The following is a 25,677-nucleotide window of genomic DNA, read 5'->3' as shown; positions in this document are numbered from 1 at the left end:
GTATGTGGGCTGAAAGAAACCACCAAACTTCCAACTAGTAGAGTACTCTGCTCCTTGAGCCACAGTTGCCCCAATCTAGGGATGCACCTAGCTAACATAGCTAGTCAGCAGTAGCACTAGCTAGCTTTGTATCCAGGACGAGCAATTCAATATGTAGTTTGCATGTTGTCCCAGAGTGTCTGGCTTCCTCCTGCAGTCCAAAAACATGCAAGTTAGTTAAATTGGCTGTAAATAGTTGTCGGTCTCCATGTGTTAGCCCTGCGATGGCTTGTTGACCTATCCAGGGTGGACCCTGTCTCCTGCCCTGTAACAACTGGGACAGGCACCGCCATAACCCTGATATGGAAAAGTGGAAAAATATGGCTTTTTCTCGCCTGCGGTTTGCTGTTTTCCAGATCTCGAAGACCTACTCCTTCTAAAAATTAGAATATGCAATGGAGCATATAACAAGTGTCAAAAGCTGGCAGCTTAGCACACCACGACATCTTGCTGTTGACCCCTTTTTTGTTAACCACCTGCTAAAGCGAACCACTGTAACTAGCAGCGGAAAAATATTGTGCTAATGGACAGGTGTGAAGAGGAACGAGTGAAAAAGTCAGAGCTTCAAGTGTCTTGCTTCAACCAATATTAGACTAAATGGTTTTTTTTTTACTGGAAGGAAGGAAGAGGATAAAAATATTATTTTTCTCCAACACTAAGCTTTTACAAAGTTGGCTTGACATGTGACCATAAACACAGACGTACTTGAATATGTTGTTAATGCCTGTCTGCGTCTACAATATGTCCATTTGTGAAAACCATGCAGCGATCCGTGAGGGCACAGAGATGATTTAGCTATGAGAAAACAGATTTCAGAGCAATCCATTAGAGACTTAGAGTAAAAAAAAAGAAGTGGAGACAAAGAGCCGTGAGCTCCTTAGCTTCATCCCTGTGGGGAATATCCAGTGAGCCTCTTGTCCTTGCGATGTCACACCCAGCAGGAACACATTTTCACACGTTCCCCATTTTTCAGCACTTTTATATTTAATCAGGTTACGGGCTGTGACTACCGAGCAACAATTTCTCTGGACCTTCTGATAGCTGTTCCTTCTTCCCAGGGAATAGTGGGTAATATTTTTCAATTGAATAATCACGTTTGTTATTCCTACAGTGCGGCAGCAGTGAATCGATTTCAAATCAAATGCATATCTCTCCTCTACAGCCAAAAAAATGAAAACTAAGACTCGACCCTCCAGTGCCATCAGTCATCTGAAAAATCTTGACTTACTCCATAGCCAACAAACCATGTGAGGAAAATGAATGAGTAATGTTCTCATGTACCGTAGTAGCTATTTTGCTGAGTGCCCTTGAGCAAGTCACTTAACCTCCTACTGCTCCAGTGGAGCAACAAGAGGTGTGCAGCTTTTCAGAAGTCTGCAGTGTGAATATAATCTATTAACAAAATCCATGGTGCTAGTTGTTTTTAGACTTGTACTGATTTGATGTGCGCATCCGCTCATAATTAAACACAATTCAGAGGAGGACGTGCCAAGCTATTCTTTCTTTTCGCTTCTTGTTTTTTAACACCTACGCTGGACTGAAGTTTGACCGATTTTTGAATTAGTTTGTAGAATGACAATCTGCCAGATGTGCGATGTGTGATAAGATTTTAGCTCACCTACTCCTTTTCTACGCTGGTAAATTACCATTTGCATTTTTTCCTGTTGGACAAAGTGTGAACAAAGCATAATATGCTTTGATTCAAGGGCAGTTTCAGATTTTCAATAGACGATGATCATGGCAGAAAGAATACCTAATAATACAAAAGCTAGTCAACGAGACAAAGTCATTCTTAGCCTTATTTGTTACCATGTTTTGTTAATCTTGAGGTTTAATGCAGGGGTGTGAATGGGGTAGGTGCAAGGTGGTGTTGGTGGCAGCCACAGATGGCTCATTCAAATCAGAGTAAAAAGTATAAAAAGGACATTAAGGACTGTGCAGCATATTAACTTTTATATAAAAAAGCATGAGTGTGAGGATCTCAGCTGACTTTGGGGTTTGTGTTGTCTCAAAGTGAGCGAATGAAGTCACCACGGCAACAGGAAAGTGAATGACGTTACCTTTCTTTAGTCACCCGTGAAGTGAGAGCAGTTTAGTAGTTAATGAAAGGGAAGTGAGTCACAGTAAACTGGAACATGTGACTGTAGCTGTGACTAGACTGGTGTTTGTACTGTAATATCCTATAATCCGCTATAATGTGCCAGCTTTAATTTTTTCAGGTATCACGGTTAGAATCAGCACTGGTATATCTTCATCAGGCAGTCTTAAAGAACTTCAAACACCGTATGATCTCGCTAATGTGAGGCAGATATATTTAAGGTTAATTGGGGTTAATTTCCCTTAAAAAGGGTACTGCATGGTTAGGTTTCTGGTGCTTAATCGTAATTCTAGCAATGGTGAAGGAGTATAGAAATGTTACACTGAAAATGAGTTTTTTTTAGCTTTGTGAATACACTCTATCCTAAGCAGTTTAGCTGGTTAACATGCTGTACATACTATGAATTCACTCCTGCTGAGTTCTTCTGGGCAGGGTTTTTTCTTCCTTCCACCCATCTCACTTGAGTTTATCTTACGTGCATCTGACGCCGCACTTTGCTACTCGGCTTAAGCAGATGTGGACAGAAAACCAGTGTTGAGGAGCAGGGGATGTCAAGATGTTTCTGTTACTTAAACTCTTGAGGGCACTAGTTCTGTGCTGTTTGACGTTTTCTCAATTTTTTCACTTTCTTCAAGTAATAACAATGAATGCTGTTTTTTTCCAATTGAGTCACACTCTTTTAAATACGCCAGCTTCTTTCAACAACCTGGATAACCATTCATTTTTATTCATGTATCCTTACATACGTCAGAGCGTACTCCACTGTCTCTTTAACTTGACATTGGTAACAATGGCTAGTTTCTCAAGCTGGTGTGGCCAATTTGTAATCTGCTTATAATTTCGAACAGGAAGCAGAAGATTCTTATAATATTATCTGACTGTACCACGTTGGGTAAGAACAAAGTGGAGATTTGCACTGTTTTCATGGAAATCTCAATTTCATTTCTTAGCTAACAATGAACCTGCTATGGTTTGTCCTTGTACAAGAAGCTTTCAGTATATAGGTGCGCCAAAACCCCTTAGCCGAAATACTGAAGAACTTAGTGAGTTTAACAAAGGAGAACGCTGGAATTAAAGAAAAGTATTCCAACTTGATCATCAGGCTTTTTGAAGTATTGGATTTAAAAGCAGATCTTTTTTCCTGTTTGTGCTGTTCAGCAGTGGTCTGCTCAGTGCTGTTGGTCGCTCCATAAATGTGCAATGTGAGCGATGTAGGCATCAGCTGTTGCTTTAAAGTTCTGGTATTTTATTGCTCTGCCAAGCGGGTTATGTATTTGGTGGCGTTTCCATACATGTCATTCTTTTCAGTGCTGAGATTGAAGCGTATTCAAATTGGAAATTGAAGGCAGTGGCTTCCCTGCAGAATTCTGAAGGCTCAAGTGTTTACTTGAGGACACAGACTCACTATATCACTTTAGTTTAACCTTGTCTCTTTTACATGCTCCTTTTCTTACCTGTTTTCTTCTCTCCTCTCTGCAGTGCAACAATGACTATGTGCCTGTGTGTGGCTCCAACAATAAGAACTACCAGAACGAGTGCTTCCTGCGCAGGGATGCCTGCAAGCAGCAGTCTGAAGTGCTTATTGTGTCAGAAGGCGACTGTCCTGCTGGTATGTACATTTACCTTATGGTGCCTACACACAAACACACACAACAGAGGAGTTCTGATACCAGCACACTGAACACATGCGCAAGCAGCCGTGTTTGGATTTAAAATATTCAAGAGGTTACACGGCTATCTGTAAGCATGCATATGAGATTCAGCAACAGCAAATATAAAGCTGAAAATGCAATTCCACATGAATTTTAACATTTTATATGCAGCAGCATAGATTTCATGTTTCCTTATTACTCTCATCAATATTTTAATCTGCATCCAGTAGCTGGGATGCAGTAATTACCAGCGGATCTTTTATTTCAAAGGAGTTACAAAAACTGCGTAATGAAAATGTGAGAAGCGCAAAAAAATGATTTCATCACAAGCACGGCACCATCTCTCAAGAAAATGAACACAGCATTTGGCCACAAGGCCTTTTTTAAATTACAGTTTATTAAAAATTAGGTGTGTTTAACAAGAAGCAAAAGAAATCTCGACAGCTTTGACCTTTCGTTACGTAATGTTTAAATAAATGTCAAAAGCCATAGAATGCATTGGCCAAATTGTCATAGGTAGTTACTGTAATGCTGTTGCTACGAGGCATGCTCAACAAAGCAGAAAATGAAATCACTGAATCACACATCATCTTGATGGCCGTTTCCTTTTTTTAACACTTTTTTTTCTGTTAAATGTTATTAGGAGTACTTTCTGTAGCTTTAAGAGAATCATTTAATACTACGTTGAGGGACTGTAACAGTACTAAACCTATTCACATCAACCTCACTGTGCTGTATAGCTACACTGCTTGTTAGCCATACTGTGATAAAAAGTATCTGCCTCAGCAAGTTGTCATTGTGAACACGTTAGCATGCTGACGTTACAGAGAATCCACATTAAACGTGAGATTTGAGTGACGTCTCTATCCTCAGAAGCAGCCGTGTGTCTGAGCTCGGAGGAGCTCAAAGGAGAATGGCCGGACTAACAGTCATGTTGACTGACAGCGAATAGATAGAAATAGCTATTCATTTGAATGATTCTGGTCATCGAGGGCTAGTTTCCGACGCATAAATGCTGCATTAAAAACGCTCCTCTTTCAGCTTTGGCATCATGTTATATACATCATGTCCAGTGTATTCCCTTCCACTGACTGAAAAGTAAAAGTGCTTGGCATAATTATCAGACATAACTGGGATTATCGTTTGGTGTTTAAGCTGCTGAGTGGGTGTCTTCATTTGGAAAAGGTCAGGCACTTCATTAGCCATGATGTGGAGACCAGTATTGGTGCTTAGAGCGTGCACTGCTATTTGTGAGGATACCAGTCCACTGAATGAACGTGAATTATAGACCTGCGCACATGCAAGGTCTAAAAATGCCATATTAACTCTCTCAATGGAAGCAGTGAAAAATCATTCTCCTGCAATAATCAGCTATTTAACGCCCTGGGCCAGTGGTTTCACTTGAAATACACACATTTTTTTTTATGTATCATATGAATGAAAACACTGCAGTCTGATTTAATGATGAATTAAACTGCATGTTGAGTCTGTAAAATTGTTCTTCACATGCACATTTTATCAGAATATGTAAAATTAGCTTTGGCCAGAGCAACGCGTTTTATCCTATGATGACAAATTTATATAGATGAGCATAAACTTGAAGGAAAAGCAGCAACGCCTACTGAGGATTCTATCAATTAGTGAGTCATGTTCTGAATAATGTGCTTAGTTGTGAATGAGTGAATCCACTGGCAATGTGATGCTGGCTGCTGTTAGGCATGTGTGAATCATTGCTTAAGCCAAGATAGTATTGCTGGCTCAAGTTGAGCAGTTGCTGACTCAGTTAACCTCGCTGACAGAAAGCCGGCACAAGTCCATTAAAGGTCCCCTTGAATGGGCACAGCTCAGCAGAGGAAACTTTGAGACCGAGGTGGAAATGTTTGTGCCGTAAGAGCAGTGGTGTCAGTGTGCCAGTAAGTAGGGCTGTGCACGGTCACATGAAATTCCCCAGGTCCGCTCTCTAAATTGCTTGTTTGTTGCTTGTGTATGAGGTCCTCTTTTCAAGACATGTGATGGTTGTAAGCCAGGGTGTCTGATATGAATTTCCGTATCTTTTGAAATAGAAAGAGATAAGGACTCTTTTCTTCCACGCAACATGCAGTACTTTTGAGGACACAATTCACCATTCACACAAGGATTTTGTTGCTGTGCAGACTACTAATAGAGCAGAACAGTGGTTTTATATTCTTCCCTTCGGTATTTTGTGTTTTGTTTTTATGTATGCTTTGTTCTCATGTCGGTCCAGAACAAGGTCCCAGTAAACAAATAGGGGGTGTCTGAGAAAGTAAAGACTGGAGAAGTCAAATTTTATTCTAAACTGTATGTAAAAGATGGAAATAGTGACAATAACTTCATTGGTCAGCTTGAAAAGGCATTCTAAGGAGCTTCGAAAGAAAAGTGTCTGGACTTCTTTAAATGGCTTGAAGACGTTTCACCTCTCATCCGAGAAGCTTCTTCAGTTCTAGGGTCAAATGGTGGTGAGTCCCTGATTTAAGCCCTGTGGAAGTGTCCCCCAATAGGGACAATGGACTCCCTAATGATCCTCTACCTAATCACACGAGCCAAGGTGTGAAAACAGGTATGGGTCACAATCAGCCAGGGTTTCAGGTGAGCTCATTGTGAAACATAGCCACACCCCTATCATGTGATTTCCTGAGGTCAAATCTGGGATTCTCCACCATTTGACCATAGAACTGAAGTAGCTTCTCGGATGAGCTCCTTGGACTGTGATGACCTGGATGACTGAGAACCTTCACAGACAACTTGTAAAGGCATGTGTAGTTTTTTGGGGGTGGATATGACTAAAAAACAAGGATAGCAGTTTAATCTATCTAGGGACTTAATCAGTTATGTTTTACTCTAAATCAGAGCATAATTTACACAAAGAATATGATGTTCCACTTAATAACATTTAAAACTAGTGACTAAAGCCAAAATCTAATCAGAAAAAAGCTCAGTAAGGTCAGATATTGAGGCAGATGCGGCTCATTTTTCCATAATTGACAAATTAGCTAGCAGCTAAATCTGGTAAAAAAAAGCATATATAATTTTGTAAGTGGTCACTGAAAGAAATCACTGAAACTTATTACAAAATCTCTTCTTTATTTCACCCAAATAAAGTGGTATGACATTTGCTACGCTTTCACTCTCAAACTTACATTTTTTTGTCTGGGACTTGAAGCATTTCTGGTGTCATTTGTTGTTCCATGTGGATGAAGAAAACAGATAAATTAAGCAGGAGGCAGTAAAAAGGAAGAATGTAATTTAAAATGATGCAGTGAGCGCTTGAGACAAACAAATAAATTAAAACAAAATTTCACAGAAATTAAAATCTATTCCATTTATACAGCAGCGGCTCAGAGACTAAAATAAAAGACAAATATAATTAGTGAAAGCACACAGGCTGAGTGGAGAGCCTTATCTTTGTTTTTAAAAAAAATAGTGGCGTGGTTGGCCAGCTGTCTTGGGATATTAAGATTTTAAGAACAAATAAAAGGAAAGCGGGTATGATCTACCTGCATTTGAGTTCATATCCTGGTCAGAACTTTTATTCTGCAGAGACTAAATTCAGACTGAGTTGAGAGATGAGGGTTAATCCTGCATACTGAACATTTTGGGCTTCTATTTACTCAAACATCCAGCCATCCAATTTTCCACTGCTCATTTGAGTCCAGGTCATGGTGGCAGCTGTCTAAGCAAAGATTTCAGCTCGCCCAAGGAGGAGAGATGTTTCCGAGCCAGCTGTGAGACATTAACTCTCCAGGGTCTGCCCACGAGTCTCCATCACCTGAACCACCCCGACTGGTTCCTTTCAATGCAAAGGAGCAGCGACTCTGCTCTGAGCCTGTTGCTAATGACTAGGCTCCTCATCCCATCTCTAAGACTGAGCACAGACACCCTTCAGAGGAAGCTCAGTTCTGCCACTTTAGTCTTGTTCTTTCTATTTCCAGTTAAATAAACATTTTTAATTAAGGTAATACAGCCTCTTTCCTTTAAGTTCCTGTAAGTGAACCACTTATGCTTAAATAAATAGTCACACCCCAAAGGCCCATTTTGAGCCAAGGAAAAAAAACATTTTTTACCCAGATGTTTTTTTTCTGCATGTGCCTCCAGAGCAGTTACAGTGGCCTTTGGCACACTCTAGGAACTGGGACTCAGAAAACCCAGTCTCACTGGACCTCCTGTTATGGGGTAATTCCATCATGGCCGCTAACTTTGTCTCATCTGCTTTCCCCTTGATAGTTTTTGTCCTGAAGTCTTCGCCATCAATATAAGTGTATTTACTAAATGTCTAAATGTAAGCGAAACGTTAGCTCACTTACTGTACTAAAGATATAATGTTTTAAAAAGCAGTTTTTCAATGTAAGGCTTTGCGGGGGGCCTCCCATGTGAAATGCCTATTAAAATTAATTTAGCTATTTCCCTCACCAAGACACGTCTTCCTATATGATTGCTTTTCATGTGATAAAGCATGGTAGGCAGCTGCTTCTGGATGGTTTCTCTCTGCTCTCTTGCATTTTGTTGATACTTTCAGCTTTAAAATCACTTCAGCAGTGAATATGTTAAAATGCTGTGAATATAATACGAGCGATACTGAGAGTAAAGAATTCAAGAGCGGCAGCTATCTAACCGTACATCCACTGCAGCGAAGCCTTCTTTTTTCTCCTCCCGTTCTGTTCCTCTCGCAGCTTCTCCCTGTCCTCCTTTCCATTTCCATCCTCAGAAATCCCATTAGCGGCAACAGTACACTCTATAATGGATATATGTCAAGTCGCTGGCACCAATACTTGTTTCCCTTGCTGAGGTGAGAGATATCATGCACCAGACTGCTGGAGAAAAATAAAAGATAAAGTAATGTTATTTTTTGGGGGGGAAACAGCTTCACCTCTATAGATGTTTGTTTGTTTTCTGGAACTTTCAGTCATATCACAAGATTTTCTTAGCAGACAGAGTTTCTGTTGGTGTCAATGTTTACAACCATTGCCCATTTAATATCAATGAGAGATGAATAAACAATAGAATTGGTCTGATCGTACGTTTCTGGTGGCCTGATAAATCAGTCACACTAGAGTAAAAGTGGGACGTCGATCTCCTTGCCATTGATGGTTGAACTGTGGGCGACCACTTTCGATCACAAGATGATATCAGAGACAAGAGGCAGCCTGTCTCCAAACAATCCCAGTCCCATTCAGACTGATTGCAATCATTCTCAGACATGATGGTGAAGGAAGACTGGCAAATAACACAGACAGTTCAGTCTGACCCAAGTTCCACCATTAAGCACAACTCACCTGAGATGTGTCTTTTTGTAAAGAGCGATTCGAATCACCTGGTTGCCACCTTGTTCTTGTTGTATTCCTGTATGAAAACATGGTTGCTGATTATGTCGCTTTTTTTTTTTTTTTTTTTTTTTTTTTTTTTTTTGAGGGAATTCAGAATTTCTGTTTCAAATCGATGACATTCCGGTTGTAGTTAATGTGAATTTCTGTTTGATGAGAATTTGAAACACATTTGCAATTTCTCTTGATCTATCACAAACAGATGGCACATAGTTGCCAACTCGACATCATTCAATCATAAACTAATAACAGGCTGACTTTGTCTCACTGGACTTTTCTTCGCATCTTGACACACCAATGTTGCTTTGAAGACAGCAGCTGACAGAGTTGTCACAGACCTGGTCCCTGTCTTCAAAGGCAATGAGACAACAAATTCATTGCACGAGCTCTTAAAAATTTGGTTGGTCTCCAAGCGAAGTTTTCTCTAGTGTGACTTTAGCACAACATTCGTGATTCCTTCAAGTTACGCTTTGGTCTCTAATAAACCCAAAGCCTGTCTCTCTAGACTGTGTGAATCATACAGTCACTGAATGTCTGTTGCTGTTTAGTGCTGTCTTCACAAGGGAAATGGCTTTATTTAAGCTTTATAGCTGAAAACAACCTGCTCTAAGAAATGGCAATGAGGATACTGGTGAGACTGAACAAGAACGTTATAGATGAGCGTTACCACAAGAAACTACGAGCTGAAAGGCGCTAAACATTTTATAAACTGATTAGAATATTATCGTTCTAATTTTTTCATTTTAAAAATGAGATGGCTGATTAAATTCTGGTTTCATAACTGGTTGGAAATAGTACATATAGCAGTTATTGTAGAAAGACGTTTTCACAGCTTGCCCAGGGCCTGCCTTTTGCAAATTTCTCTTTTTCAGTAGTGTCAGTGTCTATCTATCTTGTGGCATATATTATAACCAGCTGCAGATCTCAGATCATCTTTTCCAAAATATTTAGAGCAGATGCCATCACTTCAGCGTGAAATCAACAAAGTGCACTCTCTAGATTTAGTGTTTGTCTATTCAGGCCCTGTGTGGAAACATGGTGGCACAACATTGCACTCTCTGGGGAGAAGACCCTTCCTTTGTAATCATGAGTGGCTTCCTCTTGCTCACCCATACTAAACCTGAAACCACAGAGCTCTCTACAGATTACACTTTCCAATGTATCCCCTGCGTACTGATGTTAATTACATTGATGAAAGATAAATGTGCTGTACTTGTATCTTACATCTTGCATTACCATTTTTCTTCTGGTGATATACATAAGCGACGTCCGCGCTTCCCTTGCGCCGAACCCCTTTGATCTTGCCGAGGCCAACAGGGCAGACGTTGGAGTCGGTTGTCATTCCAAACAGTAAACAAGAGGCCTGCTGAGGTGCCCGTTTCATGCTGTGAGGACACCGAGGCAGAGACAAACATGATTTGATAGTGTTGCCTTCTGTTTTTTGTAATAAATAAAGATGGCACCATTTACTGGTTGCTATAGAAAAGAAGGCGCTGTGTGGTGACCAAAAAACAGAGCAAGCAAGGAAGAAGTGGAAGACATTTATTTTGCTGTTGGGAAGACAAAGTTTGAACAGAAAGCAGGATTTGAGCCGCGATATTGCACCACAGGTTGTGACGTTTTACAATGTGGTTATTTTAGCGTTTAGTTTATTGACTTTTATAGTGAAACATTCGTGAGAAGAAAAAGCTAATTTACACTCTGTTCTGGACTCTATTACCTTTGTGTCACCAACAAATAAGGAAGTCCTGATCTAAAATTCGATAGAAGGAAGAGCTCTTAGGATTACAAAGCTAGTGAAAGCTGATTAGAACAGGATGGCACCGCTTTCCTATCCCATCAGGTGCTAGCCCAGCACAGTAAGGAGCAGTTAAGCATTAGCTTAGCAAAGCAAAACAAACCCAGCAGTCTATTTTCCCCAAAGGAGAGAGTCGAGCTAAGGCAAGCAGAAACACGGTATTTCCAACTCAGTTTGTGGAGTGTGCCGCATAAGTTCCAGGAAGTCATTAAATGGAAAGGTGAGAGAGCATTTAACTGACACATTGTTAAAATGTCGATGGCATGTTTAATCACCGTTTCGTGTGACTGCGATGCCTGAGCACTGACAGATGACAGGAGCCATATGTTTGGCAAATGATTTAAGGAGCTCTCTCTGTGCTATCAGTAGACATTAGAATCAGTCCAATGGTGTCAGCATAATCTCACACACAGTACAGGAGGAGTCAATGCACTGCTCATTCTTTGTGTACAAAAAACACTGTCATTTCTAGTTATTTCAGAAGTCTATCTTAATTTAAATTACAATTACATTAAGTAGTGATAATCTAATACATCATTGATCACTGCAGATCTTTCAACTTGCTGCCTCACATCAAGCTGAGAGGCCAAGATGAGCCACAAAGCAGCAGAGATATTAACTTGATTAACTTGAAGCAGCTCTATCAGGAAGGGTAGGATTCAAGTACTTTATTGTTTCTTCTTTCTAAAATGAGAAGGAACAAACAATTCCAATGTGAGGATACTTTGAATATCGAGGATTACTAAAGGGATGAATGTGAAGAAAGGCGATAACCAGAGCTGAACAATTTTAAGTTTAACCTGAGATTCTGGTGTTTCGGGCAAAATAAATTTATATTTAAAAATCGATTCAGGATTTTAATGAATCGATATCATGTTATTCAAGCTAGAATCGATTTTAATCATCAAAACCCACCCCTAATTCATACTACACCAAAGCAAAGGTAATTAAGTAATTAAGCAATAGATACGGATTTAAATAACGGTGACGTTCTCGTTTTTTCACAGTATATGATACAAAACATTGTATTTTATAATTACAGGAAAGTCTGGGCAATGAAATACCAGAACTTTTTCTGTAATTTTACACCATATTTCTTACGGATTTAACCTCCTACGACCTGGCGTCCACATATGTGGACATCACATTTTGGGTTGTATAGACAAAAATATTCAATTTTACTCTACAAGGGCCTTCAAACATTATACTGCCACCGTTCTCTTGAAATTTAAAATGAATGTCCTCTTATGTTCATCTCATTTATCTCAGAAACAAAACTCGGGTAAAAAGAAAAATCTGGTAATTTTTGTTTTTACAAGTCAGTTAAACTTGTTTACACTGAGAGAAACATATTTTAAGTGGTCCAGCCTAAAAAAATATACTGTATGTGGTCTATAATGTAAGATGAGTCTGACATTCCCGGTGTAAGATCCCAGTCTGCGATGGAACCCTTTCTGCATATTAGTTTTGACATGCTACCTGCCCATCTAGGCTCCAGGCCCTCACTTTTCACCTTGTTGCAACAGAATATAATTCGTTTTTAATGATATCTTCTAATTCTCCACCCGCATCACCAAGGACACAGTGTTTCATTTAGTTTTCGTGTGGGAAATCGCAGCAGTGAAGGTGACGGTGTTGTCAGGCGCACAGTAGACACCACAGCGCTGCTCACACTCTGCCGTCTCTGGACACCTCACCCCGGCAAAACTCCACCACCTGCACATATGGATTGTGTAAATTAGCAAAGTCTGGAAACAAAGCTGCTGACAGCTCTGACAGCAAAATGAACACACTCCATGCCCCGATACTGCAGGCCAAGTTCACAATAGCAAAACTCTAATTAATAAATAAATAAAGTTCACATATCATAGTTCCTCACATCTCAGGGGGCCTGATAGCACCGAGTGTTGCAATCATTCTGGAAAGTTGTAAAGCAGTCAGTTTAGTTGCTATAAACATAAATATTTCTGTGACACTCATGCGTAATGCTGCATGATTGATGCACTGGCACAGATGACTATGTGTGGACTGTGATGTATAAATGGAAGATTGCCTGGAGGTGTGCGTACACACGGTTTTATAAATCGAATTACCTTATTTATGCACATTATTTTCAGCATTTCTGCGTGTACACTTTTAGTATGGATCTTATGCACAGCTTTACAAATAAGGCTGCTGGTTTTTCCCTGTATTTCCATCATCAACCTGGAGTTTTGTGCTAATAGTCTTTTTGGATAGCACCTACTTTTTTGCCTGACACACCTCCCATGCAGGTTTGCTTTCCTACTGAGTTGCCTGCACATTCAGTCATGAAAAACTGGGGATTCTGAAGTCTTCATCTTTTCCTAAAACAGTCTGTCTTTTACAGGTGTAAGCTCATAGGTATCCATTTTTTTTTTAAATTAACTAAAATAGCATCCAACCCTAGATGTGAGAACAGATCCTCTGACATCAACTTGCATCTGTTGATCCTCAGTGGCAATGTTAGGCTATATAATATTTTTTTCTATGGCCACTTTGTCAGATTAGGACAAAGGAGTTGTAGAGTCACAGAAATCTGTCCTTTTCATGACTGACAGTCATGACAGACTACATGTTGCTCCCCGATCAGCCAGTCTCACTGGCTTTTGCAACAATGGCGTGTGTGATACTGGGTGTCTTGTTCATTTCACACTTTTATCTTGCTAAACTCATTCCTCTTTTGCTTTGCCGTTGTTGCATTGATGCAGCGCTTGGCAGTAAAGAAAGACTCACTGGCCAGTGCTTCTCTTGATCAACCTCACAGAAGAGAAGGAAATGTCACGTGGGAGACGATATAAAAGTGGCCTTCAGGGGGCGACTGCAATAAGACTTGCAGTTGTATTGAAGCCTATGGGACAACGGCCCTTGGCTCCGTTTCTCTCCCGGTAAACACATTCCTGATTAATTTATTATCTCATTAGCTGGATTCAGGTCTTTTTTTATTTCAGTAATTATTAGAGTCAGAAAGGAGGATTATTCTTGCTCATTTGCTAACAATGGCAACAGAGAAACTTTTAGCTTGGGGCTTCGCAGCAGGAATTCACTGACTGGTTGTGACGTTCATATTCTAAAAGTTTCACGTGCTAGCATTTCTGTAAGGATATTGTGTAGCAACTTAGATGCAGCATTAGTTTTTTTGCCCACTGTGACACGCTTTTTAAGAAGATACATTTGTAACTCCACCCATTTTAATTTACAGCCCCTGTGTCTGGATATAACTGAGTTTATTTTGTATGGTCTGAACCATACCAACCAGACAGAGCATACTGGATTGCACACAATATTTTAACAGCTCCAATTAAACCTCTGCTCTGTGAGAAAGCACACTTGTTGGCCACAAACACACAGGTGAGCAGATTCATTGTGTGGCAGGAAAAAAAAAAAAAGTGCTCCAGTCTTGTATACTTTGATGTCCCTCATGACACGATGATACTGGCCCCAAAATATCCAGTTTGCACATACGTACTCCAAATGTGACTTAGCACTCAAATGTTTAGGATATAAATTTCCTTCCTCATGTGCTGCACTGATGTGAATCAGAATCAGAACTTGCTGTTAATCACTGCAAGTAAGAGAATGGTCACTTAGATCAGATGTGTTTTTAGGCTCTTTTAAAAGGAGGACATCATTTGACAACGATGCTTTGCTATTTAAAGGGAAAAACGTTTCACACAGGTCGTCTTTGTATATATGCTGATATCTTAGTGTAGTGATTGGAAGGTTTTCCTACAGGTTCATGTCACAGATTGTGTGTTTCGGGGCAAACATTGATGGCATTACTGTAAAGGCAAGCGATTCTTTCTTATTCAACGCTAACTTGAAATACTTATTTACAGTAAAAAGTGGAAAAGTGTGTTTATGTGCAAGGACTGAGGTCTGTGTGTGTGCGTACAGTTTGTGTGCAATGCAGCACAGACTCAGCAGCTCTGTAAGGTTAATAACAGTTTCCCCTAGAAGGTTCCTCTTCTTCTTTCTGCTTTGCACCTCTTCCAATCAGTTGCTTTAAAACTAGGAAAAAATTCTATCATCTATTGATGCAGTCCTTCTCTGCTCGCGCCCTCACCCTCCAGTGCCTTTCACAAAATAAAATTGTGTGGTATCTCCTCTTTTTGACCCTTCATTTGGCAGACAAATGGGAAGAAATGTAAGCTTGTGCCTCTCTCCCCTGCTGTTTTGTTCTATTTTCTAATGTCAGTCTTTTTCTCCTCAAACCTTTACCCTTGTACAGATACTAAAGGTTTTTATTGATCTCCCATGAACCCCTTCTGACTTCAGCCTGATCCTTAAAGCTAAGCCTTTTCATGAAACACTGCACATTTAGTGTCCCACACACTCCAAGGTCACTGGAATTGTGTAGGGAGAAAGGCAGAGGAGTTTTTGTAGAGGCTGTTTTTAAAAAATATATATATATATTAAAGGTGCCCTGTACAGTTTTCTTGTAAACAAAAAAGAAAGTTTCTACTTACGGTCAGTATTACTGAATGCTTCTGTTCTGGAAGTTTAATAAAGGTATACATCATGGATTCCAAAATCAGTGATTTTAAGCAAAGATACTTTTTTAATTTGATAAATATTTTGGATTTGTTTAATACATTTAAGAAGTATTCAGTCTCCAAATGATGTTCATGGATTACAGCAAAAATGTGGCTTCTGTTTCTCTTTTGCACACAGACACATAAGTTTGCGAAACTCGTTCTGAGGCTTCACGTGCCTCTGTAAATGTTTTAAGGAGCTGAGGTGAAGTGACTGTGCAGGAAGGTCTTTGAAAATCAGCACTCCTTGGTCTTCTTTGGTTCTCAGGCGGTGCAGTAGGAATCTTTCTACGCAAACATGCAGAGGCCTGAAGGATCAAGCACTGCTTGGAGTTCAGCGCAGCTCTCCAGCTCTAGAGCAGCAAATACTGCCAGACTTAAATATTCCCACTACCTCCTGCTTGTCTCCTGTCATATAGTACCACATTCTGTTTACTACCACAAATCTAAAACTGAATTCATCAGCAAAAATAACTTTTTTTCCAGTCATCCACTGCGAAGTGCTGATTTGTGTTCTCTCCTGAGAAGTGGTTTAGACGCATTCCTCATCCTCTGGGACCACAGTGTTGTTTTGACAGGATTTTTACTTGTTAGAGTTTTTGTCTCTTGATTTAGCTAATTACATATCTGCTGTAAAGTTGCTGTAGCATCTTTTAACAAAGCAGATATAGAGATTTACACTTCTGGATACAAGTGATTTCCATAAAGCATGTTAGAGTGCCGTGCACTGACTCCCGGAGGAACCATGTGTCGTGCTGTGATTTGATGCTGAGAAATCCCTTCTTTGCTGAGAACAACAGTTTGACTTCTGACATGTTGAGGGGCCCACTATCTCCATGCTGCTTAGTAAGCAATGTTTGGCTGGAAATGTGAAGACACATATTTATACCAGGTAAACAATGGCTGCTATTTGATTTATATGGAAAAGCCTCTCAGTTTTTATCCAAAAGATACTTCAGTGGACGGGATACAACTCAAGGGAATCTGACTTTTTATTTGGTTTGCTCCACTGATGAGATTACACTTTACTACTGACATAGAATCAGTGTACCAACCTTAATAGTTCCTTTTTTTATGTTTGTTTACATTGTTTCCTTTATTTCCACACTGAAAATCTGTCATATTTTCTATGGGGTTCTAGACAATTTGACTTCACACGTTTTCTTCCTCATGAAATCTCTGTATCCGATTCACTAATATTTATTCATTTAAGTGGTGTTTTTAAAGATTCAGAGCTGGAAGCAAGATACAAGAAGTGTGGCCTTGTAGGTCAGCAACAAAAGCCAGTGGGATTTGTGTGTAGCCTTTTGATTTAATGCAGAAATAAGCAATTTTTTTTAAGTTAATGATATTTACGGGTTTTCTTCAGCAAGAAAATCTCAACACACTGAAACTTTTAGGATTTTTGAACTGCAAAGGCAGTTGGAAAAAGCTATACGAGCTACCACATGTATGGTACGTATGCACCAGTCAGGCACGACATTTAACCACCTGCCTAACATTCCCAGCAGAACATTTCCCAAAGCATCTTCCATTTTTCCATTATCCAGTTCTAATGCTCACCTGCCCATTGTTGGCACTTTAAGTGGTGGACGGGGGTCAGCACGGGCACCCTGACCGGTCTGCAGCCCCATATGCAACGATTTGTGATTCACTGTAAATTCTGACACCTGTCTATCACAACTTTTCTGCAATTTGAGCTCATCTCTTGGACAGGACCATACGGGCCAGCCTTTATTCCCCTCGGTGATCTTTAGCCCCCCCCATGATCCTTTTGCTGGTTCATTGTTCCTTCCTTGGACTTTTGATAGATATTGACCACTGCAGGCTGGGAACACCCAACAGAGCTGCAGTCAAATCTAATACATCTGTTTGAACAACCTTGTTCACTTGTTCCCTGATATATCCCACCATCCAACAGTATTCACTTCACCTGTCAGCGGACATAATGTTATGCCTGATTGGTGTATATGTACATGTCATTGTCACTGCCATTGAGCTTGTGTGTTTAGCTTGATCATGTTGAAAGTCCATGACAACTTCTGTAGTCTATTGTTAGAAAATGTCTTCTCTGAGACACAAAAAGCTTAGAAATTCACACTTATGTCATAATGTAAAAGAAAACATGAAGAAATGGGTTTATTTCAGGCATCTAACCAAATAACAGATGGTGGAAAAGTGTGCAAATGCGAAGTCATTGTCAGGTTTAAGATTTATGCATGAAGCACTCTGTTGTGTGTTTGTCTTTGAAGAGTCTTTCTACTCCGCTTTTCTACTCTTCCAGTCATTGTGTTGAGGTTTTACCAAATTTGGTCAGACAATGGCCCTACGTCATAAACAACCCCTGTTGTTTCTGATAGTGTATCAGTTTGAAATATTCATTGGCCATTCTCTCACTCTATCTCACAACTGTCCTCAGGGGAACAAATCACTAATGATCCCTTTTTTTCAGCCCAGTTCACTGCACTGTAATACTGCTTTCAGCTCCCGTTGCTAGAGTAATCCTAGTAAACAACCATACTCCATTTGTCCCAACATCACCTACACGAAACCTCAGAATCAGGCTGATGGATGTCGATAATTCTAATGAAAATTCGTCCCTACTTGGTTTATTTTGTATCCATTATGTGAGGAGTCAATTTTTAAAAATTAATATTATTATAGCATTATTCCTGATGCTGATGGTGTTCTCACAGTAGATTGTATTTTTAGAGAAGTGTAGCATTTTTGAGGATGATGAATTCTTTCACTCCAGGTTATATCTCTTAGTGAGTTCAACCGGTTGAGGGGTTAAGGCAAGGATGTCAAACTCGTTTTACATCGTGGGGCGCACAAAGGCTACTTTGATCTTAAGTGAAACTACTACTACCCTTGCCCCAACCGTCCCATAGTTATGAAATATAAATTTAAAATTTAAAAAATGCCCATTTTATTTAAATTATTTTGGTGTAGTATGAATAGGAATTGACGGCAGGGGGAAAGCTGTGTGACCTATGAAAATGAAAAGTCTGGGCACTTTTTCACATTTCCAAGACCTGTTCAGTGGCCAGACTAGAGCCTTTGCCTGTTCAATTCTGGCCCCCGGGCCAGGTTAAGGGTTCATAGCATTCGAAGCATTACTTGATACTGCCTATCTAACTGATACTAATTCTATGCATAAGGGCTTCCAAAATCACCAGTGTGAACGCATAACACAGTACTCACGATTATAACGATGTGAATTATTCAGTGATCATTGAACTATAGAAAATATCAGTCAAACAAGAGTGTAAGAGTTACTTTCCCCTGACACATCGGAGCGTCTGCTGCTCTGACCTCAGAGAGTCTTGGCAATACCGACTCCCATCAAAAATGTATTTTATTGATCCAAACCTTGTGTCACGAAAGTATCAGTGTCAGCTTGATGGTTAGACTCCATGTGTTCTGGGACTGCAGTTGCCCCATGACGTGCACCTCTTCTTATAAAACCCTCTCACATGGGTGTTCATATGGAGCTGCGCTTTCATCCCCCCTGCAGTCCTCGGAGGGCCTGCGTGTGCTCTGGCACTGTGCGTTTTAGCAGATCACTTTGTGCAGCAGCTCGAGTTACACGGAGCTTCGGAGTGCTCATGAGTATCTCTTTCACAGCTGTATTGTTGAACAGCTCAGTAAGCTCAGTGTGTTTGAAGGGGCTTTACACAGATTCAGTGGGAAAGCCATGAAGAAGGATTCGCTGACACACAAACACATTTGCAACAGTGCGCCTTCCCACAGTCCTACCACTGAGAGGTCCACAGTTGGAGGTGTTGTGGTACAGAATGCGGGAGCTGCGTGATGCTCAAAGCATCAGTGCATCCTCCACCTCACTATCATCCTCCTCTCTGGTTTTTCAGCTGTTTTTTTTTTTCTTTGTAGATCTGTCTCTCGGCATCACTTTCTGCACCGTCTTCACAGAAATCTCATCTCGCTTAAACGCACCCACACGCACACAGACTCTCTCTTGTGTACATGCACACAATAACAAGCAGATATTCAAATAGGTCCAGACACACACTTACATATGCAGACACACATTATTCAGCTAATGTCTGTGTCTGTGAGAGCCTCTGGTTAATAACTGTTTGTTCTCCTTTGCAGATGCTGGCTCAGGATCAGGAGACGATGGTAAGATTACTCACCTCTTCCTCCTCCACCTCCTCTAACTCCTCACATACTGCTTTTTAATATGCTGCTCTCTACCCGCTGTGTTCCACAGCACTGTATTTATTATTGAGTATGAGGGGCTGACTTCAATGTATTTTAATTTCATAATATGATAAACCAATTAAAAACATGTTCTCTTAACATCATTAGCTTCACTTATTATTTTATTCACGCTAACGTTTAATCTAATTGAATTCATGTACTAAAGCAAAACTTTATTTATAAAGCATATTTCATACCAGACAATTTGCTACACAAATGCACTAGCATCAAGACTGTAGCATGAGTATATACATAGATTAAATTAATAGAGAGATAAAACCAAGTGAATTAATAACATCTAAAGATGCAATAGTCAGCTGGTCTGGGATTATAAGCCAATGCACAACACACGCACAGTGGCATATGCAAATACTTATACACACACACACACTCACAGCCACATGCTCACATGTTGTTGGCATGGAAATGCTTTGCTGCGAGTGACGACATCGTTCACCAGACTTCACTAAAATAGACTGGAGGAACACAAATAGACAAGAAAACTAAACACCTGAATAACGCTCACACAGGTGAACTGGACATTTTAAAGAAGCTAACAAAGGCAAAGTGGCTAGCAGGTCACTAGCAGCTCATATCTATCAAAATCCTTATGAAACTTCTGTCAGCGATGAAAACCAAACGAGAAAAAGCAAACAGTAATATGTAAACATCATTAAAAGGCACAAAATTAATAAAATAGTAAATAAAAACCAACAATACAGCAATAAAAATGATTAATAAGACCGGGGACTGTGTGTTTTTTTTTTTTGTTGTTTTTTTTAAGCAAAAGCCCAGAAATTACACAATTCACCTTTCTAATCTCACGCTGATTCATCTGACTACTTTTTTGTGCAAATTCGACATTGAAAGCCAAGATTTGCAGAGACGGCATGCTGGAGAAAGTCCTCATTTAGCTTTGTGTGCCCGTCTTCACGAAGCCGAGTGAAAGGGCGGAATGGTGGCCTGGGCAGCATTGCAGCTGATAAACAGTGGAGCTTGGGGAGAGAGTGACAAGTGTGTGAGAGTTGATTGCAATAAGATTGAGATGAGCTTATAGCCATGAGTGACTTTTTTATGAATAACTTTTGTGTAACTAATCACATAAACCCCCACCGTATTAATAACGTGTCTTTGAGCTAAGTCTCTAATTTGTTGCTTAATTGACTAACAAGATTCAACTCTAACATCAGCACAGACAGTAGTCAGGCTCGTCTGTCAGAACACGTTTGTACCCATGCATATATTTACACTCCCCACTCTGCAGCCTCTCTATCCTCCCGTGTGTTTGCCCATGCAGTTACTTCATTAACTCCGATGCATGGAGCTTTCCCAAGCATATATGAGAGGGAGAGAGAGATTGAAAAAGAGATTAGTGCCCCCCAAAAAGACGGCAGATAGACGGATGAACAAGCGGAAATGAAACTGGTGCTAGGTCAACCAGAGAGAGAAAGCAAGAGAGGGAAAGACAGAGAGGAAAGATGGGGGTGGACAAAGAAATGGCCTGGGGAAAGTCGCAAAATAGATAACAGAGCAGAGGAAACAGACGGCGAGTGGTGTAGAGATTGAGGGAGAGGAGGACAGACAGCCCTAAGAAGCAGGAGGAAGGAGGAGCAAAATGAAACATGAACACAATGTGCTTACACTTGCATGGGATTAAAGGGAAAAATGGCACGGCCAGTACCATCGTGATTTGTTTGTAATGCCATGCATGCTCGGTCTATCTCTGAGCTCCGTTGTATAGACGATCACACTTCCTCGGGCTGTTTTTCGGCATTTCATTGCAAGACACCACCATAAAATCTGCAGTGAAAGAAAGCAGTCAGAGGGTTTCTTTTCCCTTAATGCTCTCGGTGCCTTACAAGAACCAAAATAGCACAGAAGAGAATTCAATAACAAAACCGAGAATTTTTAGTCCTATAACGCTAAGAACTCTGAATCTGAAAAGCTGCACTTCAGTGGAAATTGGAAGGAATAGCTTATGTTAGTTTGCTCTAATTTACAGAACTATTATTCCACCCAAACCCAGCGCTTGTTTACAGTAGTACATATATTATTTCTAGCCATAAAAGTCAGGTTAAAGGTGGCAAATGTTTTAGTTCACACGCCATTTACAGACCAATTTGATCAAGCTGGTTGGAACAGTAAACCACTGCATAATAATCCATAACGAAAAGTGTTTGGGTGCAAATTAGCACTTTCTGAAAACATTCACCTTTAATGAACCGTTTAATTACAAAAAAGACTAACAGCATGAGATGTCTCAAGAAAAAAAAAGTGCAGTTTCAACAGTATGTTTTAGTTTTCCCAGCCAGCCTGCTGTCATTACCAAGACTCTTTGTAAAGAAAGTGGCTCTTTGGCTTCAGCACCTTATTGCTGCGCGGTATGGCAGGAATGGCTAATGTCTTTTTCAGTAAGAGGCTCTAACCTGACAGCAATTCAGAACTCTGGCTCAGGTTAAATTTACAGTTGAGGCAACCACTCAGATCCACTAATGCATTCTTACACAACACAAAGCTTCCTGGTGCAAAACACAGTGCAAAATCCCCAAAAAGTAATGCTCTCCTTCTGTGAGTTTTTAGACTTTTCAATGAGCCAAATTGGACCCCTTGCTGGTCCAGGTTCTAGCCTGCAGGTCATTTGTTTGACACCTCAGTTGACTAACGTTAGCCTGGAGTTGTGCTACAGGGCTTTAATCCGTTTTTCAAAAGCATTTCTCTTGCAATGCCATCAGAGACATACAGTGTTTGACAATTATATTGTCTGCAGTGAAAAATAACAGCCAGATCCTCCGACTTCTGGATTTTACTTATTAATTTACACATCCATTAAGCGCAGAGTCTGCCGACTTCTTTTACCTCATTCAGTAAGTGCATGTTTAAAATTAATTTTACTTGTGGTAAAATCAGTCTGCTTGAAAACATTAAAAGGTCAGCGAGTTTTCAACCAACACATCATGCAAATAATTTGTTAGACAGTTATTTATGTTAGTCTAAAGATGGAAAAATAAAAAAAATCTTACCGATGCTGTGTAACATCTGAATAACAAAAAAGGACTGATTTGTTGCAGTTGCAGTCACAGGAGATATGTACAAAGTGTTCTCGATCAGTGACACTTCATATTTAAATGCACTGGTCTGCGTCATCATCATGCAGGTAGCGAGAGGTGAATATTTGAACCCAGATTATGACCTTTTTTAGAACTAACCAGGTTGTTTTTGGTGCCTATAGCAAACCGAGCAGTGAGTGGAAGCTAAACAAACAGCAGTGTTCTGGCTGAGCAAACTCTAACTGTGGCCGGTGTATCAAGGTTTTAATGCCAAATGACACCTACTGACTATCTGCAGCTTTAAGCCAAAGAGCAGTGCTGTGACAGCAACAAACTGATGCAACTGCAGACTGAATAGTTTACTTATTTTACATGTTTTATCTAAAGTTTAAGTATCATAAAACAGAAAAATAATACTCCACATGCTTCATGTGTCCTTCAAAATAGTTACCCAACAGGACATCACTCCATAACATAGCACGACATACAGACTGCTACAGCGGGCTTTAAAAAGCTAATAAAAAATCTCATAAAATTCATGTGTCATCATGAAAAAAATAACAGTATCCCAGCCAAACCAACAGGAATGATTAGTGTAGCATCAGACGATCAAAAGGTGAAAGGTATAGAGTCATCGTTCACATATTTCTTTAAGTGAGACAGATTTTCTCTGAATATCCTCATGAAAGCTCATTATAAATGTTCACCTTCCAAGACCCCTGGGCGGTTTAAAGTAGAAGCCTGAGAATTGTCCTCACTCTCAAAATGTCAGATAAATCTGACGAATCGATCATTCAGGAGGAAAAGAGACAATTAAGAAAAAATAGCTCAAGGGTGGAGAGGGTATTTGCGCAGTAGAGGAGGAAGAAGGGAAAGAAGAGGGCAAGGACAGGAGGAGGAGAAACACAAACACACCCTATAAAGATAGAATCATAGCAGAGGTCACAATAGATGGAGAGATACAGTAGGAGAGATGGAGGGGAGGGAGGAGTGGGATCTGCCAGAGGTGGAAGAAGATGCTGGTGTTTTATGAGCAGGGGAGAAGGTTAAAGCAAGCGGTTGTAAAAGACGGCTTGGACTTGTAAGAAGTCAGCAATAGAGAGCCATCTCAGTGAAAATCAAATATATTTTAATGGCCGATGATAAATCTACACACATAAAACTTGGGTCAGCCAGGAAGTTGCCAGTTTCAGTAGGTGGGTGTGTGTGTGTGTGTGTGTGTGTGTGTGTGTGTGTGTGTGTGTGGAATGCAGACCAGTGGCAGTGCAAGCGCGGATGCATTCATGCTCGTCAGTGTGTGTTCTCCTTTGTGTTTGCTGTTTTTTATCTGATAAGTACACAAGTCAACTGTGCAGGGAGATGCCCTCTGGGCACGAGTCGAGTCACATGGCCCCTTTAGTCAGAATCAACCATTTGTCCAAATCAAATTGCACAGTGGAGAAATTGAATTGCGCTCACATGATCATGCAAGAACAAAGACAGAGCAAAGCCTTGAGCCTGAAAGATTTCGAGGCATCTCAACAGTCCAAGTATATTTTTAAAGAAGACAGACTATTTCGCGCTGCTGGCAGATGATCATTTGTTAGAATGCCAAACTGTAAGAGAGATAAAACCTACTCTTGCATGATATCACCTCGAAAAAAGGAGCTGAAGTGTTGTAAAAGGGGAAAAAAATACAGTCCTTATTTTTAGAACTGAAGCAGCACCACCTCTTGGATGTCAGTCCACCGCTTTCGTCCACACAAAAATATCTCCACAAGATTTGGACGGGTTGGCTTGAAATTTCTTGCACGCAGCAGCTGATCACAAAATACCCGTTAGAAGTATTGACAGCTTCAGCAGTGGAGGTGGAGCGAGAGGTGGATTCTGAGATCAGGTTTAGCAGAGGGTGTCTATTCCAAAATGGGGTTTTTTTTGTGTGCGTGTGGATGATCAAATGTGTCTGGTGGGCAGGTGCAGTAAAACATGCCCTCTGTCAGGAGGTGGCAGCAAGGAATTGACAAAGATGGTACTTTTCTCCTCTTAAAGGTTGAGAGGCAGTAATTCTCAGCAACAACCAGGAATGTAACAAATAGAAAATATCTATCTGCGCTACAATGTTCTGCCATTTTGCATGCAGGTCATAAATCTTATGGAACCAGGATAAGCCCTTCAGTTCTTCTTCTGAAGGGAGAAGTACTAAAACAAACAGTTTTAGTACTTCTCTCTTTAAGCCACCTGTATTCTGATTAGCCACTCCCTGTAAAAGATGGTTTTAATGTAATATTGGCAGAGCCATGTGCCCGAGATGATCATTTTAGGAATTCCCCTATGAATAATATCCTCCAGAAACAGGAGTACAAAAAATGTCCAGAATGACTCATGAAGAAAATGTATTTCCGATTTATTACCTGTCTCATTATTTGAAACTGTGGCCATTTTATTTTAAATGTCCACCCCAATTTTTTTTACATAAAATAAGAAAAATCACAAGTTCCTTTTGATGCATTTTATTAAAAACTCTTTAATTTAATGTGGGCTAACAAGCAAAGCTTTGACAGACTGAACTGGCATGAAAGCAGCCTCCAGGAACAATGAGTAGCACCCAGCTCATGTTATATGTTGGTGTTGCTTTGACAGATGCCAGCTGTTAGTATACAAACAATAGTAGTAAATTTCCAGTATATGATCATTGTGACTTAAACACTATAAGATGCAGTGGATTCTGTTGCACAGACTTGAGTGTCTCTCTTTGCAGTGCTGAGATAAGTTTGATGCGCTGATGTGACTGGCATGCAGCGTGAATGCAAACTATCTCCATGTTTGAACTTTAATGTTTTTTTATTCCACAAGTTGCAGCAAAGCCGTCATCGGCCAGCATCTGTTGCACTGAAGGAACAGTAGAAAAGCACGTCCTGTCACAGTGTCAGCACTGCTGGCTCTAGCTA

General features: G+C 40.2%; 1 protein-coding gene across 1 annotated transcript in view; it reads left to right on the top strand.

The window, feature by feature from the left end:
- Window positions 1-25,677, top strand: part of tmeff2a (transmembrane protein with EGF-like and two follistatin-like domains 2a) — a 133,050-nt gene that overhangs the window by 48,938 nt on the left and 58,435 nt on the right. The window contains exons 3-4 of the mRNA XM_026145780.1: window positions 3,617-3,746; window positions 19,596-19,622. Of these exons, the coding sequence (XP_026001565.1) occupies window positions 3,617-3,746; window positions 19,596-19,622 (157 nt within the window). The remainder of the gene's footprint in view (window positions 1-3,616; window positions 3,747-19,595; window positions 19,623-25,677) is intronic.

The sequence above is a fragment of the Astatotilapia calliptera genome, chromosome 16 (assembly GCF_900246225.1).
Source record: "Astatotilapia calliptera chromosome 16, fAstCal1.2, whole genome shotgun sequence".
NCBI classification, from domain to species: domain Eukaryota; kingdom Metazoa; phylum Chordata; class Actinopteri; order Cichliformes; family Cichlidae; genus Astatotilapia; species Astatotilapia calliptera.
The sequence above is the reverse complement of the archived record's forward strand: the minus strand, read 5'-3'. Positions and strand labels throughout refer to the sequence as shown.